Source organism: Vigna unguiculata, chromosome 3, assembly GCF_037176805.1.
Source record: "Vigna unguiculata cultivar grain cowpea cultivar isolate G323 ecotype 2 chromosome 3, ASM3717680v1, whole genome shotgun sequence".
NCBI classification, from domain to species: Eukaryota; Viridiplantae; Streptophyta; class Magnoliopsida; order Fabales; family Fabaceae; genus Vigna; species Vigna unguiculata.
In genome coordinates, this window is record NC_140794.1 from 59812146 (window position 1) to 59832359 (window position 20214).

General features: G+C 33.3%; 3 protein-coding genes across 4 annotated transcripts; 2 read left to right on the forward strand and 1 right to left on the reverse strand.

Annotated features, from left to right (window-relative positions):
- Positions 1-1032: 1032 nt before the first annotated feature.
- On the forward strand, positions 1033-5962 carry NF-YB13 (nuclear factor Y, subunit B13). Of its 2 annotated transcripts, none has more exons than XM_028063440.2 (6): positions 1033-1192; positions 1290-1352; positions 2618-2707; positions 3527-3621; positions 4823-4891; positions 5609-5962. In XM_028063440.2, the coding sequence occupies exons 2-6, from the start codon at positions 1298-1300 to the stop codon at positions 5768-5770; spliced, it is 471 nt and encodes a 156-aa protein (XP_027919241.1). In that variant the 5' UTR covers positions 1033-1192; positions 1290-1297; the 3' UTR covers positions 5771-5962. The 2 variants fall into 2 exon arrangements, with proteins under 2 accessions (XP_027919241.1, XP_027919242.1); XM_028063441.2 differs by having other exon boundaries at positions 1042-1192; positions 5612-5962.
- An 865-nt stretch (positions 5963-6827) lies between these two features.
- On the forward strand, positions 6828-8178 carry LOC114177858 (MIZU-KUSSEI-like protein (Protein of unknown function, DUF617)). Its single transcript, XM_028063439.2, has one exon. It carries the CDS (start codon positions 6962-6964, stop codon positions 7778-7780), a length of 819 nt encoding a protein of 272 aa, XP_027919240.1. The 5' UTR covers positions 6828-6961; the 3' UTR covers positions 7781-8178.
- Positions 8179-12079: 3901 nt separating this feature from the next.
- LOC114176219 (ATP binding microtubule motor family protein) lies at positions 12080-16512 on the reverse strand. Its single transcript, XM_028061179.2, has 7 exons — positions 15645-16512; positions 14854-15127; positions 14588-14638; positions 14388-14480; positions 13879-14244; positions 13088-13771; positions 12080-12697 (listed from the first exon to the last, which is right to left on the reverse strand). The coding sequence occupies exons 1-7, from the start codon at positions 16310-16312 to the stop codon at positions 12665-12667; spliced, it is 2169 nt and encodes a 722-aa protein (XP_027916980.1). The 5' UTR covers positions 16313-16512; the 3' UTR covers positions 12080-12664.
- Between the last annotated feature and the right edge of the window lie 3702 nt (positions 16513-20214).

Consider the following 20214-nt stretch of genomic DNA (forward strand, 5'->3'; position numbering starts at 1 on the left):
TGATAAATTATATTCACACTTTGACATATGTATTTTTAAAATTTTAGCACACTATAAAATACATAACACACTTACTATTATTTGTTCACTCGTACAAGAATTTGAAATATTTATGCAAAAGTTAAAAGAAAAAGTTATCAGATTACAAATCATTCAGATTAGACATTTGCAGACCAGCAGACTCAAAATCTCAACCCGTCTTGTGTTTTTTATTTTTTCGGACCAACCCGCCAAATCAAACCCATGTTGTCCTCCTACTTTGTATAAGAAGAATCTTGCTAAAAAATGTAAATTTTTGAGAGAAACTTCTCCAAAATGCATACTTAAAATCTCAATTGTTAATTACAATACTAGAACAAATATTGAAATTTCACCCAAATTTACAATTAATGTTTATACTATGTTTTTATTGGTAAAAATATTTTTCTCCAAATATTAAACCTTATTCCAGTTTTAAGTTACTCGTACAAGTATTTTCTTATTCACTGTTTCATTAATTTTTAATGGAAATCCATTTTTTTATTTTTCCATTAAATATTATTATTTTTTTATTGTTAGGTGACATAATATTATTTTATTTCATTGTCCGATAAAAGAATATATAAAGTTTTGTTATTAATATAAAATAATATTATAATCAATGTAAATATATAAAGTGTTGTTATTAATATAAAATAATATTATAATTGATGTTTAACAACTAAATCTCATATTTATTAATACATAATAAAAAAATAAGACCACAAAATAAAATAACAAACATGTCATCTAAATAAAAAACAAAAAATGTAATTAAAAACATAATTTTTTTAAATATCTAATAAACATAATAAATTTAATAGAAAATACTTAAATAATTTGTGAAACTTAATTAAGCGAAAACAAAAATAAACTATATGATAATTTTACAGATAATTGATGAATTTGTAAGAAAAAAAAAAAAGAGATAGGAAATGTTAAGCCAACGCGCGAAGGAAAGCGCGTGGATGAAGGCATCTGGTAAACGCGTTTGGGGCAGTGTGGGTTGCCCTAATCGGATGCGAGCGAGAACTGGTTCTCTTATCCTGTGAAACTGTCATCATAAATTCATATATCAGCCTCAGCCATGTCCTCGCTCTCGCACCTTCTCTTCCCTCCGCAACTACGAACTTCAATCGCGCCTTCTGGGATTCTTCTTCCTTATCGATAATAGGTAAATTCTCCTTTTCCTCTTCCCTCTCAGATCTGTAATCGTTTTCCCTGTTTGTTTACGTGTCTGTGCCCTAATTATTCGTTTCGTTCGATTCTAGGTTGAATCATGGAGCCTATGGACATAATCGGCAAATCAAAAGAAGACGCTTCGCTTCCTAAAGGTTTCCACCCTCGCTTCCATCTCTTTCAGTAGCTATTATAATCATATCGAGTTCTTTGGAATCGGTTGTTATTTGCACAGGTGAATTCTGGGTACTGCAGAAAAAACAAAAACAAGAAAGATAAAAATTGTCCGCAGTATGTATAGGTTTTTGTGACATTTAGGGCTAATATCTCGTTATGTATATTTTTCCTTTGCAAATGCCTGAGTATGAGTTTTCCGCAACCTAATTCACTTGATAAAACTTTTTCCTTAACTGGACTTCGTAATAATTCCGAAAATTGTTTTTGTTATTGATGGTGTCCGTTGACAATTCAAGATAACATTATCATACTTGCTGACAATCTCGATGGTAATTAGTGATTTTTTAAATTTCTTTTTATGAAATGTTAAAAGTTTAATGTGGTATAAAATTTAACAAAAGAGTTGTTTTTCAGTATACAGAGACTAATTATGTATTTCATTATTTTTATTTTGCATGAAGATACATGGATGGATTGGAACAAAAGTTAACTTCCACTGAGATCTGAGCATGTCTTCTTTGACTCGCTCTGAATAATATATTTTGTACTTTTTATCTTATCTGATTATAGAAAACGGCTTTCTTGCAGTTTTTTTGTAAGGCACTGATTTGATACCGAGCAAGCCTATGGTAGTTTCATGAAGATTGTAGTATTATGTTATTCACCTACAGAATTTGGTTTTGCCATTATAATAATATTTCTTACTGGCGTTTCTACGTTGTTTTTATTATTTTTTAAAACTTAAGTAGTTATCATATGAAAGCAGCTATATTTAAATTTAATTACCAGAAGACTGTGATAGTTAAAGGTTTTTTGACAGGGTTAATTCATAAAATGTTGCTAATTGATACTGAATAGTGATGTCTGGTTCTTTTAACTTTTGGAGTACTTGATAGTCAATCTATGTTTTCTTTTTGATTGACAATGCACCATTGTGTATTGCTTACAGAATCTCTGATTTTTTTATAATAATATATCTTACTAGCGTTTCTACTTTGTTTTTATTAATTTTTAAAACTTAATTAGTTATCATATCAAAACAGCTATATTTAAATTTAATTACCAGAAGACTTAGTTAAAGGTTTTTTTGAATAGGATTATTTCATAAAATGTTGCTAATTAATAATGAACAGTGATGTCTGGTTCTTTTAACTTTTGGATACTTGATAGTCAATCTATGTTTTCTTTTTGATTGGCAATGCATCATTGTGTATTGCTAACAGAATCTCTGATTTTTTGGCAGCGACAATGACAAAAATTATTAAAGAAATGTTACCCCCAGATGTACGTGTAGCAAGAGATGCTCAAGATCTATTAATCGAGTGTTGTGTAGGTCAGCATTTTATAATCAATGATAATTTCGTTTCCATTATATTGTGTTTGATATGTTGACTTAATTCTTTTAGTTTTAGTTTTAGGAAATCAGAGATAGTGTCGTTTACTATTTTTATTGTTCTGATGTCTGATAAAGTTATGGTCCCCTCCATTGAAGCCCATCGTACCAGCTCATTGTCATGCCTTGGGTGGTGTCCATTGCAGCATCATTCATGGTTATTTGTGGCATTAATGTTTTCTAAAATCTCATTTACCCTTCACTACTGCTTTGTTTGATATATTTTATTTTATTTTTTTGTTTATTTTCTGCTTTCCTCATTTGGGTTCAAAATTTGAAGCCCTATTCTGGAAGTCATATGTTCGTGTCTCTGATACACAGACCATTATTCTTTGACACCATCAGTGGCCAGTTGTGATGTCTTCTGGCACTTCCTGGTGTTGATTCAGTTTATTCTCCCCGTTTTCTGATTTTCATTTTGCTGCAGTATCTGACTCGCAGGTCCTTCTTCATTTCATCTATATTTGCTGTTACCTAACCCTATCATACAATATTAGCCGTGAATTACTAGAATCTGTAGTGTAATAAAATTGTTGGTGATAAGCTATTTTGAACTTGCTGTCTGTTTTTTCAAATATAGTTCATGTTGAAGTGACAGAATTGTTTGCTATTATATCTATATTGTGGACATGTTGAACGTGTGTGTCATTGGTTTTATTTTCTAAAACTTTTGGTTGAAGTTCTCTTTAGAATTTTCTGCTTCATATTCGTAGTTGACTTTTCTCAATATTTAAGATGTAAACCAATTTGTCCTTGTAGAGTTTATAAACCTCATCTCGTCAGAATCCAATGAAGTCTGCAACAGAGAGGAAAAACGGACAATTGCACCCGAGCATGTATTGAAGGCTCTACAGGTATTTTGTTTATCAGTTGGATTTCTAGAGCTTCGCTTGTGAATATTTTCTACTTTATATTTGAGTGTTTATGTCATTTTACACCATGCCTTATCTTAGGCTGTATTTTTTTTGGCTGTGAAGATTTCATTCAACAGAGGTTTGTTAATAACACAGTTTGGGAAGCAGAGTTGAAAGGATTTAAGATTAGTGATTTAAAATTAACAATTTTTTCTTTCCTCTTCCCCAAAATTTGCATCCAAACAATGATTTATGTCTTCATGGTAAAAATTGCTCTAATAATTAAATAATTGCATTCTTATCTATGATGAGACTGAGCAGAAGTTGCTAACACTTGAAATTAAAATACTTAGTAGCTGATTGGGCTCCTCTTACGGATTTATTATTTGAGCCCACTAAATGTCTCCTGAAGGAAGTAGTAATACAGTACTGAGAACGAGAAGAGAATTTGTAGAAACTGCAATTGATTTATTACATTATTTTTTGAGGTACTAAGTAGTCGCCTGTTTTGCAAGCTGTGCTGACTTTATATCTAACTAACTCACAGCTCAGCATAACTGACTTGATTAGTTTTTTGCAACTTTGCTAACTAGACTATATATATAACTGATAGTTCAGCGTAACTTCTGCTAGTTAGTTGCAACAGATGCTAACTAGGCACCTACAACACTAAGTATTTACAATACCTAGAATGGCTATACTCTATCATATCATCTCCCATCCACCACGTACACGTAAGATATCACCTTATGAGTACTAATAATGATGCATCCACCTAATACTTTGTAAAAAGGAGTTAAATGAAAAAGTAAGCATTTATTATCTTAAAAACATTAAAAACGTACTTTCTTCATCTTGCAAGTAGGATGATGCTGTAACAAGATTTAGAATTATTCTTATCTTACCCTGAAGCCAAAGTAGCTGTTGTCCTTTCCTTGAAAAATGAGAGTCTATTATGGTATCCTGCCGAGTGTTGATAATATAGATCATAGCAATATTCATGCTCTCTACTATATATTTTACATGATTATTTTACTTTAGGAGTGACTTATTAATTGAAAAGAAAAGGAACAGTTCATTTAAAGGGAATTATTTTCTATTCTGTTGTTACAAGTGTTCCAAAATCATAGATACATTGAATCCTTTAAACATGTTGCATACCTGTTTCTGATTTTGTTTATTTACTTGCTCCTTTCCCCAGGTTCTTGGATTTGGTGAGTACATTGAAGAAGTTTATGCAGCATACGAACAACACAAAATGGAGACCATGGTAATTATTAATATTAATGTCCCATCTGCATTTTGAATACTTGAGCGATACAATACAACTTAGCATATTCACTTCCTTGAGTCCATGCCCAACATCTTAATTTCTTCATGGGTGAACACTAGAAAATAAAAAATGAAAACCTGGAGTGCTCCCTCATATATGAACGATGTTTATCTGTCCTTCTCAAACAATCTTAGTGCAAGCTAAATTTGTGTTTTCCAACTGGGGTCAGATGAAAGAGGGACTGTCTTAAGAAAGAACTTGCTGGCCTCGTTGATGCTTCTTCTCTGAAGAAGCCCCCAAACCTATCATAGCTCCATCTAATGTATTCCCCTGGTAGAGACAGGTGTAAATGGTATGTTGGTAAATATGCTGGAAAAATCTTAACGGACTGGTAGTCGATTTACCTTCCCTTCCCACCTGGTGTTTTCAGATCATGTTGAGAGCATGATGGTCCGTGCCATGGTTGGTTATTGAAATCGAAATTATCTAATGAACTTCAGCAGGTTTTATTGTCCTTGTATTCGTATTGGTAGCCTGGTGAGCCTGTGTTGTTGATCAGTTAACATGGAAAGTGAGTTCTGGACAAGTTGATTGCTGTTGTATACGAATTTAGCTGTTTTCTGATCAGTTAATGTGGAAAGTAAATTTTGAACGAAGTTATTGTTGTTAAATGTGAATTTAACTGTTTTTGTTATTGATTTTTATGTCTTCCAGCAGGACTCTTTAAAGGGTGGTAAATGGAGCAATGTGGCTGAGATGACCGAGGAAGAAGCATTAGCAGAGCAGCAAAGGATGTTTGCAGAGGCCCGTGCTAGGATGAACGGTGGAGGCATTACTTCCAAGCAGCCAGATACTGACCAAAGTTTAGATAGCTGACTTTAGGATATTTATGGAACCATAGGCAAGCAACCCGATTCCTGTCTGTGCTTCTAATAGTGTGTACAAAAACCATTCACTAGTTTGCTGGCCTATGTGGATGTGCTCTCAATTTGTATTCTATCGATGAATCCATATTTGTAAGTCAATGTAATTAGTGAGAGATCATTAAATGCCTCCCTTTTAGCATTACATGTAGTTATTTAATTACTTTTAGTATCTTCCATATACTAACAACTCTTAGCTCAATTCTGACAATGGCTACTAAGTTTATTAGATTGTAACAAATTATCAAATATGTAGAAGCAATGGTGTTTGGTAGATTTGTTGCCTTGGTTAGTATGGGAAATATTGCAAACTCGAAATACTAATGTCATTTCAATCACGTCTAGTTGCGATTAATACAATAATCGAAGTCTTCTCATTATTTTTCTTTATCCCATCAAATTCTCGTTTAATTAACCCCCTCATGAAACTGTAGACCTAGCAGCCGAAGTCTAATTATGTAGAGCTAAACCTTAAATGTCAATTTTTGATAACAGCGCGGTAGGATTGAGTGCTTAGGGGACTAACCTAGAACGAGGTGTCAGTTCGCAGATACGTGTAATGTAGTCTCTGTAGCCAACATGAGCCACGAGAATTCAGTAATGGTTAACCTGATGTCACGATGGTGCGCCTTTGCACTAGAAGACATAGATGGTGCAGAAGTGTGTGCGGAGTGCATGTCGAGTTTCAACAGTGATGGCTTTGTGTTTTGTTTGTTCTTGCTTTAGGTTTTTTAATCCTTTTTACCGTTTTGGGCATCAAGTCAAAAGAGTTTAGTCGAGCACAATGGCACAGGGCGCAAGTCCCTCTCTCTCTCTCTTCCTTCTCTACCCCACAAGAAAGTGAAATAACAAACACATTGTCTCCTTAGATTCCTTTCTTTTCTATTTGAAGCGCACTCTATCCCAGTCTCTTTCTGATTTCCTATATCAGCTGGTGGGACTGGTTATGTTTCTTTTGTCAGGATTCTCTTGCACTCACTATATGAATGGGGGAGATGGCTAGAATAACAAAGAAACAATTAAATAAACCTAAAAGCCCAACATATCTATCCCCAACAGTAAAAAGAAGAAACCAGATTCATACTCTCTCCGTCTCTCTCTCTACTATCTGACCTTCCTTTAAAGCTTGTTCTTCCTTTCTCTTATGAAGACACTAGTCATGGATGATACAACCTCAACCCCTCAACCTCAAGACTCATCCTCCAAGAGGCATTTCCATTGGACCAACAAGGTTGGAAATGAAGACATCCAAGTCCCCCCCACCTCTCAAACAATGTCCAAAATCATAGAGGAAGAAGACACACACACAAAGGGAAAAGAAGAACAACAAGATGACAAGGGTGTTCCACTGCCGGGCCCTTCAACCACTTCCCAAAGAAGAAAGCTTCAGGCCGTCGCAATCTCAAGGCTCCGCTCCGTCCTCACCGTCTTCGGCAAGAACCGCTCCAACCTTCCCTTCGGCCTCGGTTCTCGAGTGGTCGGCACCCTCTTCGGCTACCGTCGCGGCCATGTCCACTTCGCCTTCCAGAAGGACCCCACTTCCCAACCCGCTTTCCTCATCGAGCTTGCAACACCTATAACCGGTTTGGTTCGTGAAATGGCTTCTGGGCTCGTCCGAATAGCGCTGGAATGCGACAAGGACAAAGACTCAGAGAAGAAGAGCTTGAGGCTGCTTCAGGAGTCCGTGTGGAGGACCTACTGCAACGGAAAAAAGTGTGGCTTTGCCACCAGAAGAGAATGTGGAGCAAAAGACTGGGAAATCCTGAAGGCCGTGGAGCCAATTTCAATGGGTGCAGGGGTTCTACCAGTGAGTAATAACAGCGATGGAGCTGATGGAGAGGTGATGTACATGAGGGCTAGGTTTGAGAGAATTGTTGGGTCCAGAGACTCTGAAGCTTTCTACATGATGAATCCTGACAGCAATGGAGCACCTGAACTCAGTATTTATTTGCTTAGAGTCTAGTTACTAGTTACTTCTACGACCACCCGTTTCAGTTATCATACTTAACTTTCTTTCCCTTTTAGTTTCTTCTTTCTGGATGTTAAACACTAGGCTATTCCTATACTACCTGTTTAGCTCCTCAATCATGAAAATGGTCATTTAGTTCTCTCTGTTTTTTTTTTCTCCTTTTCCCCCTCTTCTTCCTGAGGAAGAAGAAGTGGGGTTTCAGTTTTTTTTGGTTAGGATAGGTGGGTAGGGTAAAGGCAGAAAGGGGGAAATTAATTGTGGGTTACCAATACTTTACAGGGTGATGGTGGGGTGGGTCATGAAAGGTGTATATGTATAGTTTCCTTTCCAATCCTTTAATTAGTGATATGAGGCGAAGGTTAATGCAAATCATCATTGTCTTCCCATTTTTATTTGGTTTATTAGCTTTTGCAATTTCGTGGTGCAGTGTTGTTTTATTTGATTCCACTTGATGGCTTCTCTTTTTTGTACTGTGCTCCTTCACGCTCCCTTTTTTTAATTTTTTTTTACTTGTGTGCTTCTGTGCTTGATGATTAACTCGGTCCCCATGGTTGAAAGGGTTGCTTGGACTTCTAAAACAAACAATTACTACTCAAGCTGGTTTAACATTTTACTGAAAACTGTTATGTCAGTTCTACGCTTTCAAATTCTGTAAAAGATATCTGGTTTGCTTAGAGACAGAGGAAGATTGTTTACGAGGCTCTCTCCTTCTTGGATGATAACTTCATTATTATTTGGTTTGAGTGCTCTTTCATTTGTTTCCTTATGCTCTTCTTTCCCTGTTTAGTTTGGATTCTTTATCAGCATGTTCTTTTAACCCAACACAATTTCAGTATTTGGTCTAAAAAGTTAATGTTGTTCCAATGATTGCTTTTTATGCACAATTTTGTTTGTGAAGTGATCCCAAGAATTTTTCTTAATGTCTAAGCCTAATCATAGAAGTCATCAAAAGCAAAAACAAGAAAAGAAAAAAAAAAAAAATTTATATTCTGATACTAACAATCTGACAGCAGACCCCATCTTTCTCTCACTTTTTTTCCTTTGTTTATACACTCGATCATTTGCTTTCCCTCTTGTTGACTGCTTTTCTTTTTGTTGGCCTAATTCAAATCTGAAACACACTCACCAGGTTGTTTTCATAGTAATTTGTGCAGCTTTAGTTGATAGCCGTAGACTATAGCCTATTACTGTCAACATTTGAGACCACTATTCTTTATGCTCTTTTTTTGTTCTCACGTGGATTATTGAATGGAAATCTTATCTGAGACAAGTTTAGCACTAAACATAGACATTTTTCAGTGAAAACTTGAATCTTTATTCATTATGAGAGAGTGTTTCTTTTTATTTAATCCCCAGAGGAAAATCCTTTACCCGGACAGTTAGATGATAATAGTGATAACTCCTTTTGCCTTTCCCTTCCTAGTTTTCAGGCTTTAGAAAATCCCTACTATTTCCCTGCAACTTTGAGAGAAAAGATTGAAGATGAAGAAGAAAATATATGCTTACAGCTAGGACAACATAAAACTCTCAACAAGTCTTTCGCCGAAACCAAAGTCCTTTTGGTTATTTTAATCATCTAATCATCATCATTCTTCCAAAGATCTAAAAGCCAGTGGCTTCAAATAAAGTTGAACCACTGATTTACATTATAATTGTTCAAACTGATGCACCAAAATCTCCCTCAACCCACCACATTGAAAAAACACAGTACTATACAGATTAGAAGAATTTGTTGAGATTGTGTGGTACATAAGCACAGGTCATTACAAAATCCAATTGTTTGGTGTTTTACATTTGTTGTTGTAGGAGATGTAGCTCTTACCTATGAACCAATTATAAGTAATTTATCAGAATATGACAAATGAAAGTATGTATGATCTGCATAGTGTACAAAAGTGGGGCTGCATGGGAAATAGACAGATTATAATTGATGAATCAGTTGAGATTCATTTGATGTGTGTGCTTTCTTTTGATCAGGCAGGAGAGACTTTTCTCCTACCAGGTTTGAATTTGAGTGACAAACTCAGCGATCATAGGTACCACTTGATGTAAATCAAGTGAGCAAAAGGGTCACACGTACACTTACGTGGTACCTAGGAAAACAACCACCTCAAATTATGCCTTCAGGGGCAGTACCATGTATTTTTCTGCAGGTTATATATGTGCTGTTTTGGGGGTCTACTTGATTAGTACCATATTTCGCAACATCATTAATCTAATAACCTCAAAATTTCATTCAAATTATAAGAGACAAGTTGGTGTAGCAGAATTAGTCGAGTGAATGTTTTTCAGTTAATTTATAGAGATGTTTTCTCTTACGATTCAAAAATTAAATCATTTCTACCTCCACATTCCACCATTGATTATCAAGTTGTAAGTAGGTGTGTGAAAGTTACATTTCGATTCATTACAGATTGAATGAAAAATGAGTCGGTTCAACCCATCTATTTATTTTTCTGAGTTGAAAATTTTTGTGACTTAATTTAATTTGTGGATGTTGGTCTTCCAATTTATATATTTTAGCTGTTTAACATGAGGTTAAATAAATTATAATCAATTTCATCTACTTTAAAAAAAATTGAATTTTTTTTATATTGATTTATGGACAATTTTCTTATTCTAGACATAACGGTTTTTATTAGTCACATCAATGAATTTTCTCATTCAACTAAATCAATCCAAATATTAAATATTGTATTTTAAATTCTCTTCTAACTATCTTTTATCTTTTTGCTGGAAATCTCTGTCTAAATGCTTTGACTGATGAGTAGTTAGTAAGTTTGTTGTATATGTTTAAATTTAAATAAAATTTATGAATTTAAAACTACATAGAATATATGTATACATTACTAACAGTAAACGTTCTATCACATTAAATAAGAGTATATTAAAGATAAAAATTTCCAAATTGAGAAGAAAATATGAAGGCAAGTTTTTAAATTCAAAACGCTTCATTTTTTTATTGAAATCACATCTCAAGATTCAAAATTTTAAAAACTAATTTTGAATTAAGAATAATTAAGATTACAATAAATTTAGGAGTTATTTTTGAAAATTAAATTAAATCTAACTAAATTAAAAGTATACAAAAAATTTACTATTGAACGCGGTAGAAATAGCGTGACTTCTAAGATTCTACAATGAGGGTTCAAAACTGCAAAAGTAAATTGATCTGAAAAATATCTTCAATTTAATACTATTCAAATATTCAAAATTTTAAATCAAATTTAAAAAATAATAGAAATTTTACTTAAATATGAGAAAATTAATTCATAAAAGTAAATTAGTTAGCTTCAATATGGTATACTCGTGTTTCATCAACAATTTTTGTATTCTAAAATTAAGCAAATCGTCTTAGTAATTGTGTTTAGTTAAGTTAGTTGAACATATTATTATATTTTTTTAAATGTTTAATATATATATATATATATATATATATATATATATATATTACTTTTTTAAAATATATGGTTTGATAGAAGAAATTGAGCGAGCCCACTGTCCTTTTTGGATTATGAATGTGAGGCTAACTTATCTAATATCTATTATATTGTCTGTTACTAACTAATTTGCCTTTAACAATCACCAACCCAATCCCTTTGAAGGACGTATGAGCCATAAATGCACTTTGTTTTATCTAACTTCCTTTTTTTTTTTTTGTTTATCATTCATTCATTATTATTTTTAAACATGATTAGATTATTAAATCTTAATAATGTATATAATTATTTTGTAATACCATTGCTGTTTATGAGATGGAGCTACGTGGGACTTGGAAATCCTTGTATTTTGATAGCTCTAAATCAGTGAAATATATATTTTACAAAAACACTGTTTTTTATTTATTTGAGTTTTGCATTGTCATACATGTTCACATCTTCATTCATTTTTTTCAACATACTTTTTCTTCTTGTTTCAGACAGGTTATAATGAAATAGATAAACAGTTAGAATGAGAAAAAAAAAACTAGAAATAAAGTAAAGTTAGAGATACTTAGTTTAAAAAGTTAAAAAATATGGAGATGAGTTCATTTTTCTTAAAATGATTTCTCTTTTCTCTTTTTTCTTATCAAACACCTCAATTTAATTCTATCTCCATCCTCTATAAATCAAAGAGTGCTGATTTACATACATCCAAGAAGTAAAAACAACTAATGACGTGACTTTTAATATACTATTTTATTATTAAGAGTTAATAAAAGAAAAACTCTGCAACGGAAACTACTGGATTAATGTTTATGTTTTAAAGATAAGTTCTTAAACAAGGTGAGTATCACACATCTCACTTATTGGATTGTCATACAAGTTCTACTACATCTTCATTATTTTTCATTATAAGAAACTGAGAACAAATTTTGTACACATTTCAACTTTAATAAACCAGTTGAAAAGGATGTGACTGCCCAAATCATTACAAGATACTTGAACCATATGGAGACCCCACCGATGTGAGATGTCAACACACCTTCACAAGAGTCGACCAAAGAGCTCCAAGGCAGAAGAACATGGGAACATCAAGCCTAAACAAATTCATTTAAGGAGCATCACCAGCCCACAGACAAATTCGTACAAGAATATAGATTGAAAAAAATAATGAATTGTACATGTATGATTAGAGATTTTGGAGTTTTCTCCATTAGCTTTAATAGCCTGCAATAATGAAATTGGTGTGGGGAGATGGAGGTTGTGAATGAAAAAGCATGTAAAAGGATGCTGGAGTCTGCAGCTGACTACTCACTCAATCGTCCTTCAAGTACATAAAAAGATGGTCACAAAGGAGAGGAAGGAAGCATATAAACGTGCAATGATTTTTCTCTATATAATATTGTACTTCACTGTGCTCTGGCAACTTCCTTTTGCAGTGGCCCATAAAAATCACTTAAATTATGGCTTTTTGACGAGCAAAACCAGGCTGAAACAGACAAGAAACATGGATAAGTTGGTTGGGATTTTCTGGGTTAATTTGGACTAATAATATTGATTAGTGAACTCGTTGTGTTAAAATTAGTTTATTACCCTCAGATTCTACAATATAGGACCTAGTCAACAGGACAGAACTAGGATTCATGTCACAATATAGCGTCAAGATCCTTCTCTACTCAACAAACAAGTTTGTATAGAGTAGGGGAAAATCATAATCTTGACATTAACAAATTTGAACACTTCTGTAATCAATCAAATGACGTTCTTGGGACTTCAACAGGTACAAGGTTTATTGTAATTTTCTTGTTTCTTAAATCCTAGTATTAATCAAAACAATTCTAACCAAGTCTTCTGCATAAGATACAGAATAGGATAGTACCTGGAGAAGCATAGATGGAGGAGGAGCCGTAGGTTCAGCAAGGACATGACTTCTGGTTTTTCGACCATTTAATGTAGTAACTGATGGACTATTATTTGTTGTTATGTCCCAAAATGTTCGTTTCTTGGCAGTGGGGGCTGGTGATCTAAAACGTTGACTTGGACTCTTTATCTCACTATTGTTTTGTTCCTTTGGCCGTAGGCTAGACCTGGTCACCACTCCCTTCCCCGCTTCCCCAGCTGTTAATGTTTGTCTGCCACCGTTTTGTGAAAGCTCTCGGATAATATCATCTTTTTGCTTTAGCCGCAATTTGTGATCCTTCTTCATTCTCTCAATCTCTGCCTCTAGTGTTTTTACTGTTCGTTGAAGTGTCTTGATGGCTAGTTCAGCTCCCTTCTTCTTGGTTTCTGGAGTGAAACAAGTTCCAGCCAAGAAAGAGGATCTACTCCTTCGTTTTTCAACTGGTTGGGCAGAAGTTGGAGGAGTGGAAAGAGGTTCGGCTGAAGGTGGTGTTGGGGAGGAATGTGAAGCTAAGGATTGTGCTTCCAAAGTCAACATCTTCTGCTGATGTTGTGCTAGTTGTATTCTTAATTCACGATTCTCCTTTTGTAGCTCAAGTACCAGCTTGGTTTGGTCAGTTTCTATCTCAGGCACTGGCAATTGATCCTCATTTGCATCGCTTACCTGTGTCCACACATAACAGATTACATTATTCAAATTCATCACAAAAAATGTCACTTTTATGTCTCAACATTTGGATGATCATAGGTTTGCAAGGTTCAGGGTTCAACCTTCAGTCGAATCTCCTTGGCTCTATCAGCCCAATGAACTGTGTTCTGTGTTTCACCAAAGGAGAAGTTACTTGGACTTATGTTTGCAATCATGACTGTGTTACAAGCTCCTCCAAGTGAATCCTTGAGAAGCTGGGTGAGTTTTGAGTTTCTGTATGGGATATGTTTCTTGCCTTCAACTAGAGCATTAATACAGCTGCTTAGTGCAAGAAGAGACCGATTTATATTGGCACCCTCAAGAGATCTAAGTGTTCTTTGATCCGTAGCGAGAGCTCTCTCAGACCCTGCAAGGTCAATTAATGAGAGCTTACCCACTCGGTTAATAACATTCATTGCAGCATCTCTAACTCGGTATTCCACCATGACCTAGATATAACAAAATAAAGTGGATTAGGTTAGTATGAATAACCTGTCACAGTATAAAAAATACTTAGGTTGTGCACTTGTGCTCTATCCAAACATTACATGGATTCTTCTTCACTTTTTCCTAAAAAACCATGGTGGAATACCTGCAAAATTGCATGGGAACGGGAGGATGTTTCATTTGCACGAGTTGGTTCTGTGGTTCGGTTCTGATTTCCTTGTTGAAGCAATGCCATCACCTGAAGCAACAGGATAAAAGAAAAGTTAATTTTGCTAAACAAAGGTTCAATTCTAGCTTGAAACAAAGGTCTAAAGTTCTTCCAAAAAGGATTGATAAGAACATTACTTCATCTGTTGAATACGCTCTATATTGTGTAAGACCTGCTGCCACAATCCCCTACACAACACAATTTGAGCAAAGTATAATCAGCTATCTTTCGAGTAGAATTCAAACACAAGGCAAACAGGACCTTTTAATGTTATCACCTATAAAAAACTTATCACAAATACTAAACAGATTAACCCAGGAAATGGCATGAACCATCTACATTCTTTCATAAGTCATGAATTAAGCACATCAACAACCCAACTTGGAGAACTTAAAAATGGCACCTGTTTATCTTCTCTAAGAACCAGAGGTCTTCCAGGTGAAAGCAAATCTCTAACAGTTTCATTATAAACCTCAAGATAGGACAGATGAACCACATGGTTTCCATCACAGCTCCGCTGCCTGATTTTACTGAAAAGATCCTTAATAGCCAAAACCATAACCCCAGGATTCTCCACCGTCCCAAGCATTGTGTAAGTCTTCCCAGCTCCCGTTGCACCATAACAAAAAACCGACCCATTCCTCCCTTGCAAAACCGCTTCCACAAGCTCTGAAGTCCTGGAAAAATCAAATTCAACATTCCCTAAAACTGAAGTGAAAGTATGAAGTAAGTTGTACAAGCAACCTTGTGGTAAACAATGTTTTGTTTTTGTATACACCACAACTATCCTCAGTGAGAGATTCTATTTTAGCTTAGTAGGACCACTATAGGAAACAAAGTTTTCCTTCCAATTAGAGATATCCAATACACCATAGGAAGCAAAATGCACTTCCAATTCTAGATATCTAATATATTGCATTCCCTAAACTCGAACAAAACACAAACTCAAGATGCTTTTTTAAGCCAAAACAACACTGCAGTAGTTAATTGGCATGGTTGTAAACAATTTTTCATACACACATTTTCCGTGATGATATGAACTTGTTTAGAGAAAAATTTCTAGAACCTACAATGAGAAATGAACAAGGTTCTTACATAAAATTATGCACTTCAGTTTCATTACCATGTTGCAAAAACAAGTCTGAAAAATAGCAACCATAAACAAATCAAAAAACAATAACTCTTAGAACTCACGATGTGGAATAAACTTCTTGCTGAGAAGCGGAATCTGGAAACGCAGCATCGAAGGTAAAGTGGCGTCCTCGAAGCCTATTAAGTCTGAGATAATCGTTTTCGTTGGCAAATTCTGTGAGGTAAACGTCACGGCGATTAACAACTCTTACACAGCACCGTGAACCCGCTTCCTTCTCCTTCTTGTTCATCGGTCTCAGCCTCACGAAAACCATGATCCTGCTTCCCATTTTCCCTTGCTTCTCTGAAATCCCATCCACTCTCTCCGGTTCCTGCATCGAGAGCTTCCGCGCCACCGTGGCAGAATAACAAACGGAAACATTATTATTATTATCTGTTGTCGTTTTTCTGGGACACGAAAACCCCACAATGCGATCTGCACCTATGACGGCGTTTTCCTTGGCATCATCGTCATTTGAGGGAGGTTGAGGGAGCACGAAGGTTCTTGTGACGACGGTGTTGGGCATTGCGTTCTCTCGCATGACTGTCTTCTCAGGGAACCTGAAAGACGCATTCTTGAGAGACACCGAGGCTTGTTTCTGCTGCTCGTACAAAAGGGTCAGCGTTCTGAGCTTCTCCTTCAGCCCATGGTGCGGGTTTCTCAGCCGTGTCGCCGTCGATGGGTTCGGTTCCGCTTCCCCGCTTATCTGAGACCGTGTTGAAACCGGCATTCTCGGATTCTAGTCACTACTTACACATGCGTGGTCGGAACAATTCAGATTTGCAACAGTAGTGGAGAAATTAAGCTCACTGGGTACAAAGAAGAAGGTAGAGGAGGAACAGTGTTGCTTTGAGTGGGGTTTGGAATTTGATTTTGGAGAGATACGAGACGTTGATTTGAGAGGGAAATGGACGATGGAGAGAGACGAGATTGGGTTGAGTACGAGTAATTTTTAAATTTAATTTTGAATTTGATTTTATTATCTTATTAATTTTTACAACTAAAAGTTAAATGATTTTTTTAATGTTTTAATTTCATTTAAGTTTCTAAAATTGACTTTTCAAGTCAATTCTTAAACACTAATGTAGGTTAAAAAGAGAGTTATTTTAGAGATTCAAAATATGCTATAGAAAACTTCAAGATTTTAATACTAATAGTAGCTATATACAAAAATTTTGGCATTAAATTGGTATGTAAAATAGGTAGGGTTGACTTCTTTTTTATAGAGTGAAAGTAACAAAGTAAGAGATTTGAATTATAATTTTAAAAAATATAATGTAACGGTCAAATGTCAGGTCATCAAAACGGTTACCTATTGAGTTTGGTGTGGTCCTTTTCAAAATTTTCAATGCACGAGAATCTCACGTTCCTCATAAATGACCAATTTAATATCCAGTGTTGTATAAATCCAGAATATAAATGATAGTATGAATTTATTTGTGTGAAATTAATTCAAATATATAAGATTTATAAAAGGTAAATAAGATAATTTTGTAGATTTATTTATTTTTCATGAAGGCTTTAGACCTTATCTTCCTATTCATTATTTAAAAATTAAATGCAAATTTAAATAATATCATTTTACCTAACTCCAAGGAGGAGAGTTCTTAAACTCAGTGCAGTGAGAGTGTGTGAATAAATTATTAGGAAAAGCATAGTTCTTTACAAAAGCCTTATAGTATAAATAAAGAAGTTCATTATAGTGTTGTTCTTTACTCACTTTGAATCTCTTTTGCACTATATTGGGCACACATAATCATAATTTATGAATTTGAAAGAATATTTCACCTAACCAACTTTCAAGTGTCATTGAACTTCAAAGGCAAGCAAAATATGTGATTAAATTTTAAAATGTTTATACATGTATGCCTTTAGTAATATCATTACATAAACTGATTTTAAAAATAATAATAATAATGTCCATCTTTGATATCATTTTAGACATTTATATATACTTTTTAGTAAGAAAAAACTTACAATAAAAAAAAAAAAAACTTATTTCCTCTACAAGCTTTAGATGAAACATGAGATTGTCCTACCAATTTTTAACATATTTTGTTATTGAATGAAATTTACTACACAGTATGGAGACCACTTTTATTATCTAACTGTATGAGAATTGTCTAGTTATTGAAGATATGTTAAGAAAGTTACTAAGCTATTTTTTATTCAAATATAATTTTGTAAGCACATACTAAATAATTTTTTTTTTTACGTTTTCACAGTTACCAATTAAAAAAAAGTCTAAAATTCATCAAAATAGATTCTCAAATAGTTAAAAATAAAAAACAAAAAATCTGTCTGGTATGGTAAGTATGAATTCTAGGCAAATTCTACTCATTAAATGGTTAGATACATATATTCAATCATTCAAATTTATTATATTTTATTTTATATTTAAATAAATTTGGCACTGTTAAAAAATAACAAACTTTGATTGCACAAAATTAATAAATTTTAAAATTATTAATATATATATATATATATATATTAATTAACAATTTTAAAATTCATTACTTTTGACTGAACAAATTAAATGAGTATGGAATTGAATTATATTTTAAAATTTTTTGTTATATATAAAAGCGTTATTATTTACTTTTATTAAACACACATGCTTTTAAATTAAATATATATTAATATAAAATTATACTCAGATATATGATACATGTCATTATACATTTATTGAAAATCATTAAAATACAACTAAAAGAAGGCAAATGATTAAAATCCACTTGTAAAAAGAGAATTAGGTGACAAAATAAATAAGAAATAAGAAGAAATTTATTTGATAATAGTTTTTGTATACAAGCAATAACTATTTAATGTATAAAATGAAACCTTCCAATTTAAATAATTTTATTCATTGTTATTACACATTATATTATATTATATTATATTATATTATATTATATTATATTATATTATATATATATATATATATATATATATATATATATATATAATACATCAGAGAAAAATTTCACTGCAGAACACATTCATATACATATGAAACCACTAAAGAGTAATGCATTTTTCATACAAATATTTATTCTATTGTTAAGTTCTACTATCATTTGTACCATGACATGCTTTCATGACTAAAGCAAACTAGACAATAATAAAAAGGTGACTTAGCAGTATTTGAGTTTAATATAGTTAAAATGAGTTCACAATATGGACTCCTATTTAATGTATTATTACACTAAATTTTTCTTTCTTAATAAAAATCACATTCACACAATAAACACAACATTCATGTACCCATCATTCTCTTGTTTCAATATATATTTACTTTGCTTTAAAATATTATAACAATTTTAGAACATTTTTATCCATCCTCAAATGTTAATAATTTCAAACATATTCTTCGTCCAATCCTTCACAAACTCACTCAATGAGTTTATTTATTCGTTTAGTAAGTTATCTCTAGAGGTATACTCGTTCCTTTGAAGTAAAGTAATTGTTGGGAATCTAAGTATGAAATCAAGTTCCATGTTGAAAAAAAAAATGAGAAACTGAGCATCATATAGAGATAAATACTCATAAACGCATTGCCTTAATGTTTTGATTTGGAGAATTTGTCAAACCATTATATGTGTGTTAGGCTTATGTCTCATTGGTGTTATATTTCCTCAGTAATCCTATCTCGAAAGACTTGTCAATGGTATCATAATTGAAGGTTCATCTTGGTAGTCGGCTCAAATGAGTCATTGTATAAAAAAAATTTCTTACAAAGGATTAGGAAAGTGTGTCCCGGTAAGTAAGGGGTACTTGTGGTTGGTTCGAGATGAAATCACCAATGTGAAGGGTCTCACACTTGAGGGGAAGTTTGTTGGGAATACAAATGCGATTTTAAGTCCCATATTGAGTAAAAATGAGAAAGTTGAACATGGGATAAAGACTCGTAAACCAAATGGTTTAAGGTTTTGGGTCAAAGGTGGTGTTGTATCTCCTATGATTCTCTATTGAAAATCTATCAAAATTTTACTCTCACTTAGTGACTCATTCATTTGCTCAAGCAAACTTTGACTCAATTGTACTATTGGCTCTGATGTGTGCTTTTACTTTTATCCTTTATCCAAATCAAAATTAGGACCAATTTAGTTTAAAATGTACAATTAGAAGCCCATTATGCAAGCTCATATACCCACCTCTCAATATTTCACAAATTAGATACCAAATTTTAATTCAATAATGTTCAATACACATTAAACTAAATCAAACAATTTCTAATCAAACAATCAAATCATTATAGTAAACATCAACATACACACAAGTGAACAACAAAAATCAAACTCTACAAATTATTATTATATTTTCTTATTTGGTATAGATGGCTCTTAAGTGTAATTTGCTCCTAAAGCTCTATTTTTCACTGTGAGATCCAACTTTACAAAGAAAATTCCAACTATAAATTCAAACACATTCTTATGATCACATACTGATAAAGATTCACTATGAATTAATTTGAATCAAATGAGTTGAACCATACATTGCATGCAACTCAAATACTCATTAACAGTAGCGGATGTTTATGGTGGCGGGCCATGGCCCCCCCAAAATTTTGATTTTTTGTTTTGTTTTAGGTATTTTAATTTTTTTTATATTATAGATATTAGATAATATATT

Bases quoted from the DNA above. Each gene is read 5' to 3' on its own strand.
- LOC114177858 (XM_028063439.2), top strand. From the start codon at position 6,962: ATGAAGACACTAGTCATGGATGATACAACCTCAACCCCTCAACCTCAA.
- NF-YB13 (XM_028063440.2), top strand. From the start codon at position 1,298: ATGGAGCCTATGGACATAATCGGCAAATCAAAAGAAGACGCTTCGCTT. The intron at 1,353-2,617 runs GTTTCCACCCTC...ATTTTTTGGCAG, and splicing joins AGACGCTTCGCTTCCTAAAG to CGACAATGACAAAAATTATT. The intron at 4,892-5,608 runs GTAATTATTAAT...TATGTCTTCCAG, and splicing joins AACACAAAATGGAGACCATG to CAGGACTCTTTAAAGGGTGG.
- LOC114176219 (XM_028061179.2), bottom strand. From the start codon at position 16,312: ATGCCGGTTTCAACACGGTCTCAGATAAGCGGGGAAGCGGAACCGAAC. The intron at 14,639-14,853 runs GTGCCATTTTTA...TGTGTTGTGTAG, and splicing joins TTCTTAGAGAAGATAAACAG to GGGATTGTGGCAGCAGGTCT. The intron at 14,481-14,587 runs GTAATGTTCTTA...CTGTTGCTTCAG, and splicing joins GAGCGTATTCAACAGATGAA to GTGATGGCATTGCTTCAACA.